We start from the raw sequence: 15681 nt of genomic DNA, 5'->3' as shown, positions 1-15681 counted from the left end.
AAGGCTGGACAGGATTTTGCACCTACGACCACACCTAACAGTGACGTTGCCTGGTCTAGGAAAAAACCTGGAGACTTTGAACCACTAGAGGTCACCAAAGACAAGATTTAAAGTTATTCTTTAAACCCGCTTTAAGGTAATAGGTGTTGATTATTCTTAGCTAGACATTCAGTCTGTTGGCTATCACAAGCAAAACAAACAGAACAGCAATCAGACCAGTTTTTAAAAAAGAAATATGACACCTGATTCTTAACCCTATCCCAGGTTTTGTCAGTTTGTCTGGACCGTACATTATATTGTCTTTTTCGCTGTGTGTCTTCTTTTCCTCATTTTTCCATTTCTTTCAGCATCCACCACCTCATGATTCTGGGGCTCTAAATGAGCTTGTAAGTCCTGTCAGATGGATACGCTGTTGTGTTTAGAGAACTAGAAAACTGCTGTTTCCTTCCCTCTGCAAGGTTTTTTTTTTGGATGCCGTGGAACACAGTCCCGTTAGGTCTGCATCGCCTCTGATAACAAAGTCTGAGCATTTGCTCTGAGGTGAAATACGATCTCTTTGTGCCGAGTTAATTCCTCTTGACTTTTGTGGCCCCCCCTCGCTTACATTTGGTTTTTCTGCTTGCTTTTTTTGTTTCTCTTCCGTCTGAAGGAATGTATGAATCCCTGCTGTAATGCTACTACCTGCACCCTGAAGGGCGATGCTGTTTGTGCACACGGACAGTGCTGCCAGGACTGTCAGGTAGAGTGTACACTGATATTTAAAGATATGATCTCTGTTTGAATATTAATTCAGCGCTTTAAGCTTCGCCGTGGGTCTTGCCTCTTTTATTTTCCTATGCAGCTGAAGCCGGCAGGAACTCCTTGCCGTGAGTCCAGTAACTCCTGCGATCTCCCCGAGTTCTGCACCGGCGCTGGCCCACACTGCCCCTCCAACGTCTACCTGCACGATGGCCACGCCTGCCACAACGTCGATGGCTACTGCTACAACGGCATCTGCCAGACGCACGAGCAGCAGTGTATCACGCTGTGGGGCCAAGGTGCGCGGAGGGGCTCCTTGCTGACTCACACTAAATGGTTTGGTAAGGTCACTCTTCTTAATGCGTTTCTCGTTGTGTTTTGTAGGAGCAAAGCCGGCGCCGGGCATCTGCTTTCAAAGGGTTAACTCGGCAGGAGACCCCTACGGCAACTGTGGCAAGGACTCCAAGGGCTCCTTTGCTAAATGTGAAGCACGGTAAGACCTGATGTCTCCATGGAAACCAGCGGATGCATTTAATTGCCAGCTGAGGAATGCAGTGTGTAGATGTTGTCCTTGAAATGTACCAAACACTCTTATGTGACAAGACCTTTGCAATGTTAGAGACTGGAAGTCAGTCAGCAGATCAATCAGTCATTAAAAAAGCAGAAATGCCACACTGCTTGTAGCCTCGGGAATGTGTTAAATCGCTACATTTCCCCTGTTTTGTACCATCGTAAATTGCTTTGTGTATTTGACTGCAAACAAAGCATGCAATTTTACAGATGGCACATCGGGCTCTGTCAGGCTCGCTCTGCTATTTCCCCACACTTTATCGACTAAACTATTTATCCAGAAAATGAAATAATAATTAGCTTCCAGTCTGAATTGAAGGCTACAGTCACTTTATTAAAAAAAAAATGCTCAGGTTATGGTTTCAAAAACAGTACAAACAAGCTGTTTGTCCTGCAGTTTCACCTAATTGGATGCCGAGAGTGAGAGAAAAAAAATAATAATTGCACATATACCCATTTGGGAAACCAGTGACATGTTATTCAATTATCACATTGTTATTCTCCCTGTTGTTCGTCTCGTCTGCAGAGATGCTAAATGTGGCAAAATCCAGTGTCAAGGAGGAGCCAACCGGCCCGTAATTGGCACCAACGCTGTTTCCATAGAAACCAACATCCCCCTGCAGGAAGGGGGGAGGATACTGTGCAGAGGGACGCACGTCTACTTGGGGGATGACATGCCCGACCCCGGCCTGGTGCTGACGGGCACCAAGTGTGGAGATGGCATGGTGAGAGCTGAGATCTGAGATAGCTGAAAATGTGTGAAACTGAATCTTGGCACCGTATGAGATGAATAAATCTCAAGTTTTCCCCCCAAACTTCAGATTTTGTCCCCCGTCCACCAGTGACTGCAACCAAAAAACTGTCTCAGTGTACGTGTGGGCGTTGGAAAAAGTGTGCATCTGCATTTTGAATGACGGATGCGGCTTCCTCTACTGCTAAACAGCAACTGTTAGAAAAAACACAATATAAATAAAATGCCCAAATGCTGGGAAATAAGAGCGGAAAAAGTGATGTGCAGTGACGGGCCCATGACTCAGGCGTTCTGAGAAGCTCCTCGGGGTGTGTCCTGTCATCTCAACCCCAGTCACTTAATTGACTTACCATTATTCAGTCTATTTGGCATCTTCCAGCGGTCATCAATTCAACCGCTGGTCACTTCGACGATACAGTTGCTCCATTTAGTCTAATTTACTTCTCGGTGCCTCCACCCTGAAGGAGGATCCACGATTTAGGCCTCATCTGTCAAGGGGGTTCTGGCATTCGTCTCCCTGCCCAGCGCTGCCAAGTTCATCCTCACATTCAGCCAGGAGATATTTTGGGTGTGGTGGCTACACGGAGACCACAGTCCACACGATGCAACTTTTTATAAATGCACAGCTGAAGTGGTTTGTCAATGGCAAATAAAAAGAACCAGAAGGCCGGATCTGTCGGTTTTAATCCTTAAAAAGATTAAAGGCTTTTTTTTTTCTTTTTTTTAACTGACTTTCTCAGTTTTTAACGTCTTTGTCTGTCTTCAGATGTGTCTGAACCGTCAGTGCCAGAACGTCAGCGTCTTCGGCGTGCACGAGTGCTCGGCCAAGTGCAGCGGTCGAGGGGTGAGTACGGCTCCTTTCATCTCGTTTCATTGTTGTGAAGACCCGGCGCGATCGCTGTCCGTCTCCAGCCGGCCTCCGCCCAGATGGCTTGTTTACTTGATATCCCATCCCCCCACCACCCCACCTCACACGGAGGCTCATTTTGACGGTAATATGCTCAGAATGCCCCGTTTACGGTGGGTAGGGAGCCATTACAACGCCTCGCAATCAATCACTCCGCGTGCTGAGGGGTTCAATCAATTACCTATAATGGCTTCATTTATGCTCGGCTTTAAGTGCCATTCACCATCCGCTCAGCCAGTCGTCCTTGTCCCAAAAACTGCGTCGAAATCAAAAAAAGGTCCGGGCATCATTCGGGCCAAACGCTGGGAGCTCCGACACACGGTTTGACTTTGAGCTGGGGCACATGGATATTGCATTTTTTTCTTGAACCTTTGGGGTGGTCTTGTTTGAGATGAAATATGGGCCTTTTGTGGTATTACCCTTAAATTTACTGGCAGATCCCCGAGGCTTTGACAGCGACTGCTTTACGTCGCTCCTTAATCAAAGCTGCAGAGGAAACACTTTTTTTTTTTTTTACTGTCCCTTAAAAACGAAACATCTCCAGCTATTAAACGGTCATATTTGTTTGTCTAGTTCCAATCAAGATGTTTCCTTAAAGCTCAGAGGACTTCTTTTTTTTTTTTTTTTTTTTTTTTACTCTCAGACATAAAAAAGGATGTTGCCCTCTCTGGGAGACGGGGCACCCTAGCATGCGCGGATTAGATCAAGATGTTGTCTTGGAAAGAGGCCTTCACCTGGTCCGCATTACCCTGCTGGGGGAATCCTCTAAGACTTTACTCCTCCTCTACTCTGCGGGACAAGAAGACAATAGAAGGAGAGGGATGAAAAATGTTCTGTTGGGCTAAAAAAAAAAAAGCCTGCTCTGGTTTTATACCAGACGTCTAGCCAGCGATTGCCTACTAACACACCGCAGATAGAGACTCTCAAGCGTTTGTCGACTGCGATGTCAAGAGCTGACTGGACTTGGAAAAACATTTAAAGTCATCTCTCAAGCAAAAATCACAAACAGTCACTAATTCTGGATTCTCAAGTGTTCGAATGTGCTGCCGTTGTGATGCTCGAGTGATTTCTTTCTCCACTTTCTCAATTTCAGTCGATTAACAGGGTGTCTTCAAGGCCTTCGAAAGTTATAAAGTCTCTTTAAATAAGGTATAGAAACCTTATTGCAAGTATATGTTTTCCTTTTTGAGGTTAATTTAAAGTGCTTTTTAATCTAATTTTACATTTAAGTTTTTAGAGCATCTTAAAGCATTCCAAACTAAAATTCTCAACAGTGTGACGTGAAGAAATATCAGGTTTCCATGTGTTGAGTTGTCAATTATCTCCTGCAGTTAGCTAGTCGCTAGTTAGTTAGCTATGCTAAGCTGCTAGCCCTAGGCCTGAAAACCTTTGTCTCCCAGCAGTCAGAAGGTCCCGTGCTAGCGGTTTAAACACCAACTCTCTTGCTAGCTGCACCGCAAACTGAGCTAACAAGCAACAGCAACATTAGCTACCATCATAACCACAATACAGTTAGCTGCAGTTAGCTACTCTGATGCTCCTGTGTGTTTGGAGTTTAACAAGGGGATAAGTCTTACATATTGCACCTTTAAGTTCAACTTCAGTGTTATAAGAATAAATTCAACAATACTTAAAGAAAAAGTGTACTTTTTGTAAGCATATCATACATTGTACACTGTTTACTTGCTGTTCCTCTGTACTGTGCCACCATAAAAAGTACTCTCATTTTCATGTCCTTTGTATTGCATTCAGTCCGTATGCTATCTTCAATTTCACCCAATTGTAGGTGTCTTTTAGTAGACTTACAAACAGTGCACTTCACCTGTCACTGAACCTTTTTACCTTATGCGTGCACTTACCTGGTCACAAAATAAAGATAAACCTAATTCACTCTCATAACCACATTCCTATATCTGCGTGGGATCCCACTTTATACTTACCGGCAATGAGAAAAAGACTATTTCTCAGAGAGTTGGTGTTAAAATTTAGTCAAAGAGCATCTTAGAAAGCATTGGAACTGAAGTGATACCCGTGGACACCTGGATTAATTACTAGATTAAGTGCAAAAATAATCTGTAGATGAATCCATAATGAAAACAGCGGGGCTGCGAGCTGTTGTCACTCAAGTCTGCATCCAATTTCGCGAACATAACTCATTTATCACCTTTCGAGTATGTGCACTGTAGCCTGGTGAGCGCCCAGGCTGCATACTAAGTGCAGCACAGTGTTTGGCAAACACCCATGTGTAGGCATGAGGAAAAGACAAGCCGGCAGCCGCATTTTCAGCTCACCTGACGCTTAATTGTCCCTTTTTGATATACTGCAGGTGTGCAACAACAACAAGAACTGTCACTGCGAGGCTCACTGGGCGCCTCCATTCTGTGACAAGGCGGGCTTCGGGGGGAGCGTGGACAGCGGCCCCATCAGATTGGCAGGTGAGTCAACAGTCGCAACTCCGAAGTACACGAAATGGCTGATTTATCTTCGCCCGGGGTCGTGTTGTGTTAGAGGTCCTGGCCGCGGAATGTGCGAGCATTTCAACGGTAATATATCAGGGACTCATGCTCGAGGAAATAAGGGAGTCGCAGGAGTCATAAGGTTGTGTTTTTTCTCTGCAGAAAATTCAGACTGCAACATTAAAAAACATTTTAAAAAATTGAAAGACGACTCCTGCAGGAATGTTCGCAGACAGGCTGACAGTCATATTAAGTACGGGAGGCCTTTTGTCCTGGAAGGCTACCTATTGTTTCCATGTGTGTGTCTGAGCAGACAGCAGGAATCTGGCTGTGGGCATCTTGGTGGCTCTGCTCACTGTCCTGGGAGCCGGACTGATCGTCTGCATCAAGAGGAAAAGTCTACTGGGCCTCCTCTTCACCAGTAAAAAGAACCCGATTGAGAAGCTGAGGTGCCTTTTTTTTCCCTCTCAGAACATCCATAAAAATAAATATCACAGACGACACATATCATTCTCTGTTTTGTCTGATTCCAGATCTGTGAGCACCTCCATCAGCAGACCCTCCGCTCCCAACCAGCCTCCAACAGCGAGCACGACCTCTCCATCTCGACCGGCCCCGCCTCTGCCACACGGCGCCACCATCTTCAAGGTCACTACGAGCACGCAGACGATAGAGATCTGATGCAGATGGAGAGGGCTTTTCTTTTTTTTTTTTCTTTTTCTCCTCACGAGCAGATGATGCATTCCCTGTAATATTTTTCCACAGATCCGTCCCGGAGCAGGATTGACGCGTTGTTTTCACACAAACGGCAGCTCGTTCAAATCCAATTAAATCATCCCCCTCTCTGTGTGGACATGTGGAGGAGGGAGAGATAACGGGCGTGAGCGTTGTGTTTGCAACACTTGAATACAGTCCTTGTCATTAACAGCCTGCCTGTTACCAGAGAAATTGATTCGAGTCCTCGCGTTCCCCACATGAAGGATGTTGATGCGGCGGCTTTACTTGAGACGTAAAGTCATCCTGTTACTGATAATTGCGAGTCAAAGCAGGATCTCTTGCTGTAATGACTTGTGCGCCGACATCTCTGTGTGCCCCCTAACTGCTTTATTACCGCCCTGACATGCTTTGTAATGGGGAGAGACCTGTGATCGATCGAGTCAGGGCCGCTGGAAATAAGGGGGGCTGTGTCAGAATTGACATTTGCGCTGCCTGGTGACACACGAGCAAGGCGAGCGGTCGCGCGCTACCCGCTGGAGACCGATGTTTTCAGTTAGTGGCATGTGGTTTTCATTTGGGGTCAACAGTAAGAAGAGAAAGGATGTAAGGGCTGTTTGATGTAAGCACAGTGCAGGTGAGGTCATTTTTCCAGTTGTCGGGGGGGGATGTTAAACCCGCTGCATGAGCGCATGTGTGCGTGCCTTTGTATGTGTTACATTGTGTGTTTCCGAGCTGCGCGCACATCTGGCCACGTCTACAAGTGTGTACTGGGCAGACTTTGGCTCTCCTCTGGGAGTGTGTGTGGGCTCTTTAGTCAGATCCACTTTTTTTGAATGAGGCCACGGTTTTTCCCCTTTTGATAGGTTACCTGGAGAGAAGTCGGAGGTGGGGGGGATAGGGAGCATTTGATTTACACATCTTTGACAGTGTGAGGAAGAATGTGGAGGAAGAGGAGGAGGATAACATGACTGTTTCAGATAGGAAGCAGGCGCTTTTCTCCACTGACCGACTTGTCTTTCATCCTTCTCTGCAGCCTCCTCACCGGGGACCAGAGGCGGCGCTCCCACCGGCCCCCTACCCCACACACAGCCTGCGCAGACTGCCCCAGTGCCCTCCCGTTCACCTCAGCCACCCCGTCCCCCTGTCCCTCACCCTGTCCCTCTCCCCCGGCCCCGCGCAGCCCAGACCCCCGGTGCCTCCACCACACATCCACGTGGCGCCCAGGGGGGCGTCGTTCCGCGGTGCGTCACGCCACAACTCCTGCAGGATGGTCATGGTGAGTGAGTTGGAAACGTTTTATTCGATGATGTTACTCACTCTAGTTTTTTTCTCAGCAGGGCCTGCGGAGCTTTTAACGCACCACAGCTACAGCCTATAATACCCGACCGGGGAAATGTTGTTCATTGCGCCTTCAGACGGGTGTGAAGCTTTCACGGTTCATGGTTCTGTTGTGTCTTACATGGTACATGTATGTTGACAGTTATGCACAGTCTCATAAAATAACGAGGTTAACCCAGGAGCCAGCGTCATCCAAGCGAAACCTCAATTCATACACTGCAAACTGCCACATAAATAATGAAAATGGAGCCAGACTCGCAGAAGGAGGAGGAGGGGGGGTGAACGGAAAAGATGAAACAGCCACTGGAGTGAGCGAGTATGTCCAAATATCACGGGGTGGTAAATTTGCTGCCACTAGTATTCCATGGAGTTCAGTTATGGCATCAGTAGGCTGTCAAAGTTGAGGGGAAGAGTAAGCCCGAGGTTCCCGGTGTTAAATCCCCCCTCACTCAGTGATTCTCAAAGACTCTTATTTGCCTTTAATCCGGTTTGACTTGTACTCCGTGGGCAAGCGAGGCAGAGAGGCCCAGAGTGGGGAGGCAGAAAAGTGATAAAGACACGGAGGGGAGGCTCGAGATAATGAGCGAAGAAGTCGGTTAATCAAAGTTAATCAATGCGTTTTGAAGAGAGAAACAGCAAGCCTCCTTCAAACACGTGGATTTTCCGCTTTGGAAAAAAAAACCCATTAAATTCATTCTTCTTTTCTTTTTTTTGTTGGTGAATCAACAAAGAATAAAGAGATACATCACCAATGAAAATAAGCATTAGCTGCACCCCTACAAGAGAAAGTGCCAATGAGCGGAGAACGAGGACAGAATGTGGATGAGAAAATCAGCAGTGAGTTCCAGCCTGAACCTTTTCCCCGAGTCGATTTATGTAATTTATGTCAGAGATCGCGGTCCAGCTTTTGAGGACAGCGCTGAAAAAATGAACGCCACGGGGGGGAGCTGAGGTCAAAGCAGTGCCACACCGGTGTCAGGCTAATTGGAGGCGTGTTAAACACATAATGACATTCTAGTCTTGTCCAGACTCATGGAGAGGTCGCAGCGGAGGTCTGGCTGTGGAACACAACACTGTTCTGGTGCTAGTAAACATTATGACAGCGTGTGCTGGAACATATGAATATATCAGCATTCCAAATAGACCAATAAAATAAATACTGTTTACTGTTTTTTGTTGTTTTTTTTACATCCGTGTGTTTATATTGTTGTGTTTTCATTAGTGTATAATCACCTGAAACTCATAATCGTTGTGTTTTCGTGACCTTAGAATGACACTTTTATAGCTCCTATTTCTTTTATAGGTCAAGCAACTATAGAAATATTGAATTAAGGGGCAATAAAACCATTTTATTTAGATCTAGTTGGATATAAGTGTTTGTTTTGTGACTCCTGTGGGCATTTGTAAGTCGAGGCTGGTGTCTAAACAGAAAACGAATAACAGTAAAATAAAACACAGGTGGAACATTGTAAAATATGTCCTCGTAGCAATTAGTGCAGATCAATGTGATGCATTGATTAACACCTAAAATCTCCTTTTATCTACTTGCAGCTACATTAAAATGTGTTCTCGTGCACATCGTCATCATACAAATATGCCGGATTTAGTTTAGATGTACAAAAGATATATCTGGAGCTTCAAGCTGCTCGTCTGACCTAATCCGGGCCTCCGTAAGCCCAGAGGTCCCAAATTGATTTTTTTAAAAGACGTTATTTACACACTCAACAGATACCAAGTGGAGCTTGTGTTCCCACTTCAGACAGGGTGCATGCTAACACTTTCAGCTTAGCGGTGAAGATTTCATCTTAAAAAGGGGCTGTCTTTTCAAAACCAGTTTCGGAGCTTGGATAACTGGGATTCAGTTTGATAGCGAGCGATAGACAGATACTGTAAATAGATGAAAAGCGTCCTCCAAGTGTAGTATGTGCTTTGCTTTGACTGCACGCTCCATTTCCAGAGGCCATCAAGAGAAAGAGCTCCGTTCACCTTGACAAAGGATCTCCTTGGTTCTTCATACACCTGTTCAGCAGGTGAAGTGCAGCGGCTCCTGGCAGCGTTTTCCCACTTCAGGAAGTAGACTTTCCCTCTCAGCTGGTTTCTATTTAACGTCAGAGTGCGAGACAGAAAGCGATGCCTGTTGGCAGCAGACTTCGCCGACAGTATCTTTAGCAGCTGTTTGGCAGCTCTGCGCCGTTGACAAAGCCCCTCTTTTTTTTTCCCCCCCTCCCCGCGGTGAAAGCTCTCTGCTGGGGTGGGGGGGCACGGAAGCATTGTCTGATGGGAGAGCTTCACCTGATGGAGGCAGCAGGTTTTTTAGACAGACTTGGGGGTTTTGAGATGTGGGTTTTAGTTTCTCTAAGTTGGAGCTGCTGTAACATTTTGTGCCTGTTAATCACTTTATCTGGCGTGCTCTGTCCATTCCCACCCCCCCATCTTCATTCCACTTTACTACCTTTTGGTGCTGTCCTGATATTTTTGGATGGATCTCGTGACAGTTTTGGCTGTCAGCGTGATGAATTAGCGGTGTTACTTCAATGGCACAGATTGTCATAATATTTGACCTCAGAGGGGGCAAACGAGAGACATATCCGGCATTAGAGACTGCACTGACAGCGTGCAGCTTTCAATAAAAGCATGAATTAGGGTATAAAGTTTGACTCCGACAAAGGAACAGTGTTTTGAATAGCAAGACCCGATTCCACGGTTGAGTGAGGCCTGAGGTTCGGTTGTTTGGCTCCTTCCTTCTCTGATGTTTGAGGAGGTTTTTCTTCTCCGACTGAGGAGAAGAGGTGATAGTGAATGGAGTCCAGATGGGGGCAAGGTACAAGGCCTTTATCGATGATCTCAGTCCTCCGAAAGATTAAAAACACATGACAGTTGCTCTCATCACAAGCTGAATGTGCAGTGCCTGAGAGAGGAGGACGGAGCAAGCAGGCCGGAGCTGTAACCTGACTGTGAGTGCCACCTGGTGGAGATTCTCGGTTAATGTTTTCATGCGTCTCCTTTTCCAGGAGTTGGAGAAGCCCAGTCCTCCTCAGAAACCCCTTCCTGCGGATCCAAGAAGCTCTCGCCTGGTTCGAAGTCCCCCTGTAGTGCAGGGCCACAATGTACTCCAAGGGCCCTCTGCTGTTTGTGGCCCTGCACCGATGCCTGGTGCACCCAGACCTGTTCGCCCTGTCCCACACCCAAAAAAGTGAGTTTCTTACCTTCTCTATATTTATTTAAAGGGGCAATTTGTAAGATTTGGCCATTTTTCAGTTTAAAACATACTATAATTAAAAGGAACTATCTAGGTATCCACCTATATATCAAAGGTGTCTATGCACTGTGCTGCAAAGATATCCACTGACGTTAGCAGGCTAACTAGTTAGCAGCAGTGAGTTCACCTCTAGGTCTGATAAGAAAACTAAATAAACACACACAATGTCAAGAATGGAGAAGTGTTTACACTTATACAAGTTGTAAATTCAAATGAAAACTTTTGAAAAAAGACAAGCAAAGGCAATTAAGCCTTGTTAACTCATCATAAAACTCACTTCATTCAACTTCAGCACAAACAAAATATAGCTCAACTAAATTATCTTGGCTTGTCTTTCGACACTAACCTTTGATTTGGTCACCTCTTGTCTATCTGTACCCACCTGCTGTGCCTTCTCATCCCTCAAAGTCATAGTCCTGGTCAGAGCTGCTGTAAATCGCCTCCATACTGTACTCCCCTGTCGTCAAACTGGCAGTTGTCTATCTTGAGAGTGTTCAGTCCCAGTCTGGTGTCCCACCATGTTCACTGAGAGGTCGGTTGACTGAGTGTGAGGTGCGGTGAGGGGTAGTAAAGTCCAGTAAAGTCAGCAGCGTTAGCTGTTATACTGCTCCTTATAGTTTTAGAGCTAACTTCAAATTCTGGCCATTTCTTACAAATTACATCTTTGAAGCTGTTATCACTCACTGAAAGATTTGATTCATATTAATCTGACTTTTCTCCCTCCTGTAGACCCAGCCCCAAGCAACCTCCAACACTACCAAAGCCTTGCATAATTGCCAACGTCAAATACAGCAGCTGAGACTTTTCGCCGAAAGGGACATTGTTGTGACAAGACACTTACAAAATTTGCACTATGAAAACTCTGAAAACCTTAAAAAAAAAAAAAAAAAGAAAAAAGATGGCGGCCTTCTCTGAATCAGGAGATCCGCCGTGTCCCTTTGGTGCTCTGTCTCTGAATGGTGCTACGAGTCTGAGCTCAGGTACATGTAAAGTATTTATATTGTGTATTTATTGCCACGCAGTGCACTGTGCCAGACACTTTTACTACACGGTAGCAACTTTGAATAATTTTTTTTTTCATTATTTGTTATTTGCATCAGTTCGACGTTTTCTTTTCATTTCGACTGATCTGTAATGGGAGATTTTTTTTTTTAAAAAAAGAAAAGAAAAGAAAAGCCAATCTGTGAAATTCTTGATTGCAGAAATGTGTTTATGAAATGTGTTTTTAATGAAGGGAATCCTTTACGTTATGGTGTTTGTTCTGTATACAGTGAAAGGAATTGGAAAAAAAAGAAGAAGAAGAATTTTGTGCAATGACAGACGAGAACAGAGACAAGATTCGTAGTGCATTCGGAGCCCAGTGGGGTTTCTCTTGAAGGGGGTAATGCTCCTCGTAGAAGTTTTGAGCCAGTCTGACGAGGCTTGAAACAACCGCACAGAAATGGAAAAAAAAAAATGGAACAATATGTATTACTGCAACCGCTCTGCAATCGAAAGGAAGAGAGTCTTGTTTTTCCTCTGACGACTGAGGTTCGGGTCTGTTTCCTCTACATTTATATTTCGGAAAGGTAACAAGTGGAATCTGTGAAATGTCACTGATTTTGCCATTTCATTAACAAGCCCCGAGAAGCTCACTTGAGGGGATCTGGGTACCGAGGTGTTAAACTGAACAAGGATCTGAAATGAGCTGAGATCAGGGAAGCGTTCATCCCTCAGAGAGAGTAAACTTTCCCTGAAATAGTGCTCTGCTGAAGGTCAGGTGTGTGTTTTTGAGTTCTTCCCTCCGTGCCTGTCCAGACTGAGGACTCTTGTGTGAAAGTCGTCAAGTCATGAAAACCAAGAAAGGACTTTTTCTTATAGACGTTGCAGAGGCATCACATGTAAAAACGTTACGCTACAGTTTTCCTTTGAAGTCGTGTTTGTGGGGGTTTCTCAATAACTGGAGCAGTTATTAATTTTTCTATTTTTTGTACCTTTTTTCATTTGGCTATTGAGATTAGTTTTTTAAGCCAATCTACACGCCAGATAGAAAAAAATCCTGCATTAATTGAATTTGTGGTAATTGAACGGCGTTATTAATTTTTCTGACTGGATTGCATCACAGCGTATATATGAATATGAACATATATATACATTCGCACTGAGCAGCATTTCCTTTAAGCACAGCTCTTGTTCACGTATAGGCTGAAAACTTGTTACTTTTGATACTGTTATCTTTTTAAAATACTGCACTAGTTTTACTTTCATGGCTTTGTTTACTTTACTTTGCTTTTGTTCAATGCTGCGTGTCCATGTACTAACAGTACAGTGTTTGTGTCCAGCCACCTGACTGTACGTTACGTCCCCAAAATGTTCCTCGTATGTTGTGTTACAGGTGAACACGTCGCCATGGAGAATGCTTTTTTTTGTATAATGATTGTTTGATACATCATATGTAAAGAAAAAAAAAAACAATTGTGTCTGGTCATGTTACTTTGAACACTTTCGAACAGTATTAGTAAAACAGCTTTTTTTTTCAAACACTGCAGAGCATTTTCTTTTGTTATTGATCTTTATGCTGTTTTCTCTTTTTTTTTTCTTTTGGTTACATGGCGTGCACGTTTCGAGCGAGACAAATCGATTACAGTCATGGTTCTCAAACCCTTTTCACATCCACTGACACAAATCAGACTGCAGGCTCCCGTTTAATGAGGATTTTTCGCATTTTGGGTGTTTTATTAAAGAAAATGTGGGAAAACCTGTGAACAAAATAATCATGAGATTTATCCTCAGTCTAGGTTGGTTCACACACCGGAGGTCGAGGTCTTGCTCGGTGGGGGGAAAAAAATGGGAACACAGTATTGCCAAGTTAGACTGATTTTATTTTAAGACAAGCTGATGCCACACATGTTTTCACTGGTCAAAAACCTTCTGTTTCTAGAAAAATCAGGGCTTTAGACCGTCTTTTCATGGCGGCACACTGAGGGTGGAAAGCTCAAATGCTGGGATAACGTCACGCTGCTGTTTTCGGAAAAGATGACGAGTAGTGAAAATCTGGAGGGACATCAGGTCATATTTTAACGTCTAACCACATACCCGATAACGATAGCATTCAACAACTTCATAGCTAACATTTCCATTTGATTACGTTCTGTTAATTTCACTTCTAGGTTCAAATTAAAGTGTTTAACAATGGATTTCTATTCCTGTTGTATCTCATAATACTATTGAATTATTATCTCAGCTAAGAAGTGGTTGATTGCTAACGTTAGCGGTTGTCTAACAGAAGCTAATGGTCATGAAATATGAAGTTCTACCATAAAATATGTCCAGATGTTCCGTCCAGATTCTCACTGTCTAATGTGTTTTCAGTTCCTCATCAATTAGAAAGCAGTTCGTCAGATTCCCTGCATTTATACTTGCAACCTGGAACACGGCAGAACAATACTTGAGCATCCCACCTTGAGCGTGATGTCATAGGAAAATTATTTATAGCCGCAGAGCATGTCTTTTGTTTTTATTAATAGGGGCATTTAGGGGTTTTCAGAAAATAAAACTTAATATGACTTTAAAGTTAACTCAGATATATAATGTGAAATCATGTTGTCGTACGTTACTTGTGGAACCAGCTCAAGGACCCACTGTGAGAACCACTGGATTATATAAAAGAGTTTATAAATATAGAGCACACAACATACTTTGTCAGAATACAAAGTCAGATTTCATACTGTATCTAATTTTACAATTATGATATCATTGTATCTTCACAAAGTGTTTGTTTTATCTGGGGCCCTTTTGCCAATTTGCAACCCGAAACCGACGCACAACCAGAAGATGCAGAGTGCGGTCTTTATTCTCAGGAAGGTTTGAGGTTACAAATTGATTCAATCATTCAGCACCAACACACTCAGCTTATTTCAGCGTTCTGAACCTTTGTCTAAAAGCAATTTGAAAAAGCTCTTTGAAGGAGATACAAACACAGCTTGGATCAATACGGGCGTGCATTCACACCTATGGGATTACCTATTAGGATTCACCGTGCTGACTAGAGGAGTGAAGCATGTGTGTGATTAAAAGGATGTTCAAAAACAGCAGTTTGGAAAAAATAAATAAATAAATAAAACGACCTTTGCTAATGAGAAATGGTAGCAGGCCTCCACAGCCTCAGACAACACAACAGTGTGTAATTACAAAAGCAGCAAATTACAAAAGCAGCAAATTACAAAAGCAGAAAAAAAGGAAGAGGTTTCAGATGCCAAGGGCGAAAAAAAAACATTTTTAAAAACTAGATGTGAGTTTTTCTAAAAGTTGCGTTTAGTGCTGAAAATTTGGACTTCACTTTACAAATCCTTCACATACTGCATCAGTAGGTAGGAAGAAGTACACATATTCTTTACATAGTCTAAAAAATACTCCATTACAAGTAAATGTCCTGAATTTAAAATGTTACTTTGGTAAAAGTACAAAAAATACATTTAAAGTATCAAAAATGAAAAGTAGTCATTATGTAGAATGGCTTCTTTCCCAGTGTATCAAGAACAAATAAAGTGATGAAATGTAACGAGGTATATTTACTCAAGTGCTGTGTTGAAGTGCAATTTTGAGGTCCTTAAACTTCATTTTTCCATTTTCTGTGACTTTATACCTCCACTCCACCACATTTTGGAGGTAAATATGTTACTCCGCTACATTTATTTGATAATTTCAGGTAGTTTGCTGATTACAAACTGCATTAGAGCCAAAAATAGTAGTTGTTTTTTAATTAGTCAGCAATCAAATAAAAAGAAAACTCAGTAGAAATAATCAGAAAAATGCTGAACATCAGCCAACTCCAACATATACAGGATGTGAATGAAGGCAAATATATGTATCATTTACTTTGACTTGTACTTTTGATACTTAAATACATCTAATATCAGATATCTATCTATAGTTAATGTACTACTATCTGTTTGTTCCTGGTTCC

General features: G+C 43.5%; 1 protein-coding gene across 3 annotated transcripts in view; it reads left to right on the top strand.

Moving 5' to 3' along the window:
• Positions 1-13252, top strand: part of LOC119010399 (disintegrin and metalloproteinase domain-containing protein 12-like) — an 83988-nt gene extending 70736 nt beyond the window's left edge. Inside the window, exons 13-23 of one of the 3 annotated variants that reach the window (XM_037082520.1) lie at positions 650-739; positions 842-1037; positions 1123-1231; positions 1835-2033; positions 2826-2903; positions 5293-5401; positions 5736-5871; positions 5956-6070; positions 7173-7415; positions 10489-10670; positions 11466-13252. In XM_037082520.1, the coding sequence (XP_036938415.1) occupies positions 650-739; positions 842-1037; positions 1123-1231; positions 1835-2033; positions 2826-2903; positions 5293-5401; positions 5736-5871; positions 5956-6070; positions 7173-7415; positions 10489-10670; positions 11466-11535 (1527 nt within the window). In that variant the 3' untranslated portion in view covers positions 11536-13252. Of the gene's footprint in view, positions 1-649; positions 740-841; positions 1038-1122; positions 1232-1834; positions 2034-2825; positions 2904-5292; positions 5402-5735; positions 5872-5955; positions 6071-7172; positions 7416-7473; positions 8625-10488; positions 10671-11465 lie in introns of those variants that run through there. The other 2 variants (XM_037082523.1, XM_037082521.1) reach the window with 2 other exon arrangements.
• Positions 13253-15681: the final 2429 nt, after the last annotated feature.

Source organism: Acanthopagrus latus, chromosome 20 (genome assembly GCF_904848185.1).
Source record: "Acanthopagrus latus isolate v.2019 chromosome 20, fAcaLat1.1, whole genome shotgun sequence".
In the NCBI taxonomy this organism is placed as follows: Eukaryota; Metazoa; Chordata; class Actinopteri; order Spariformes; family Sparidae; genus Acanthopagrus; species Acanthopagrus latus.
The sequence above is the reverse complement of the archived record's forward strand: the minus strand, read 5'-3'. Positions and strand labels throughout refer to the sequence as shown.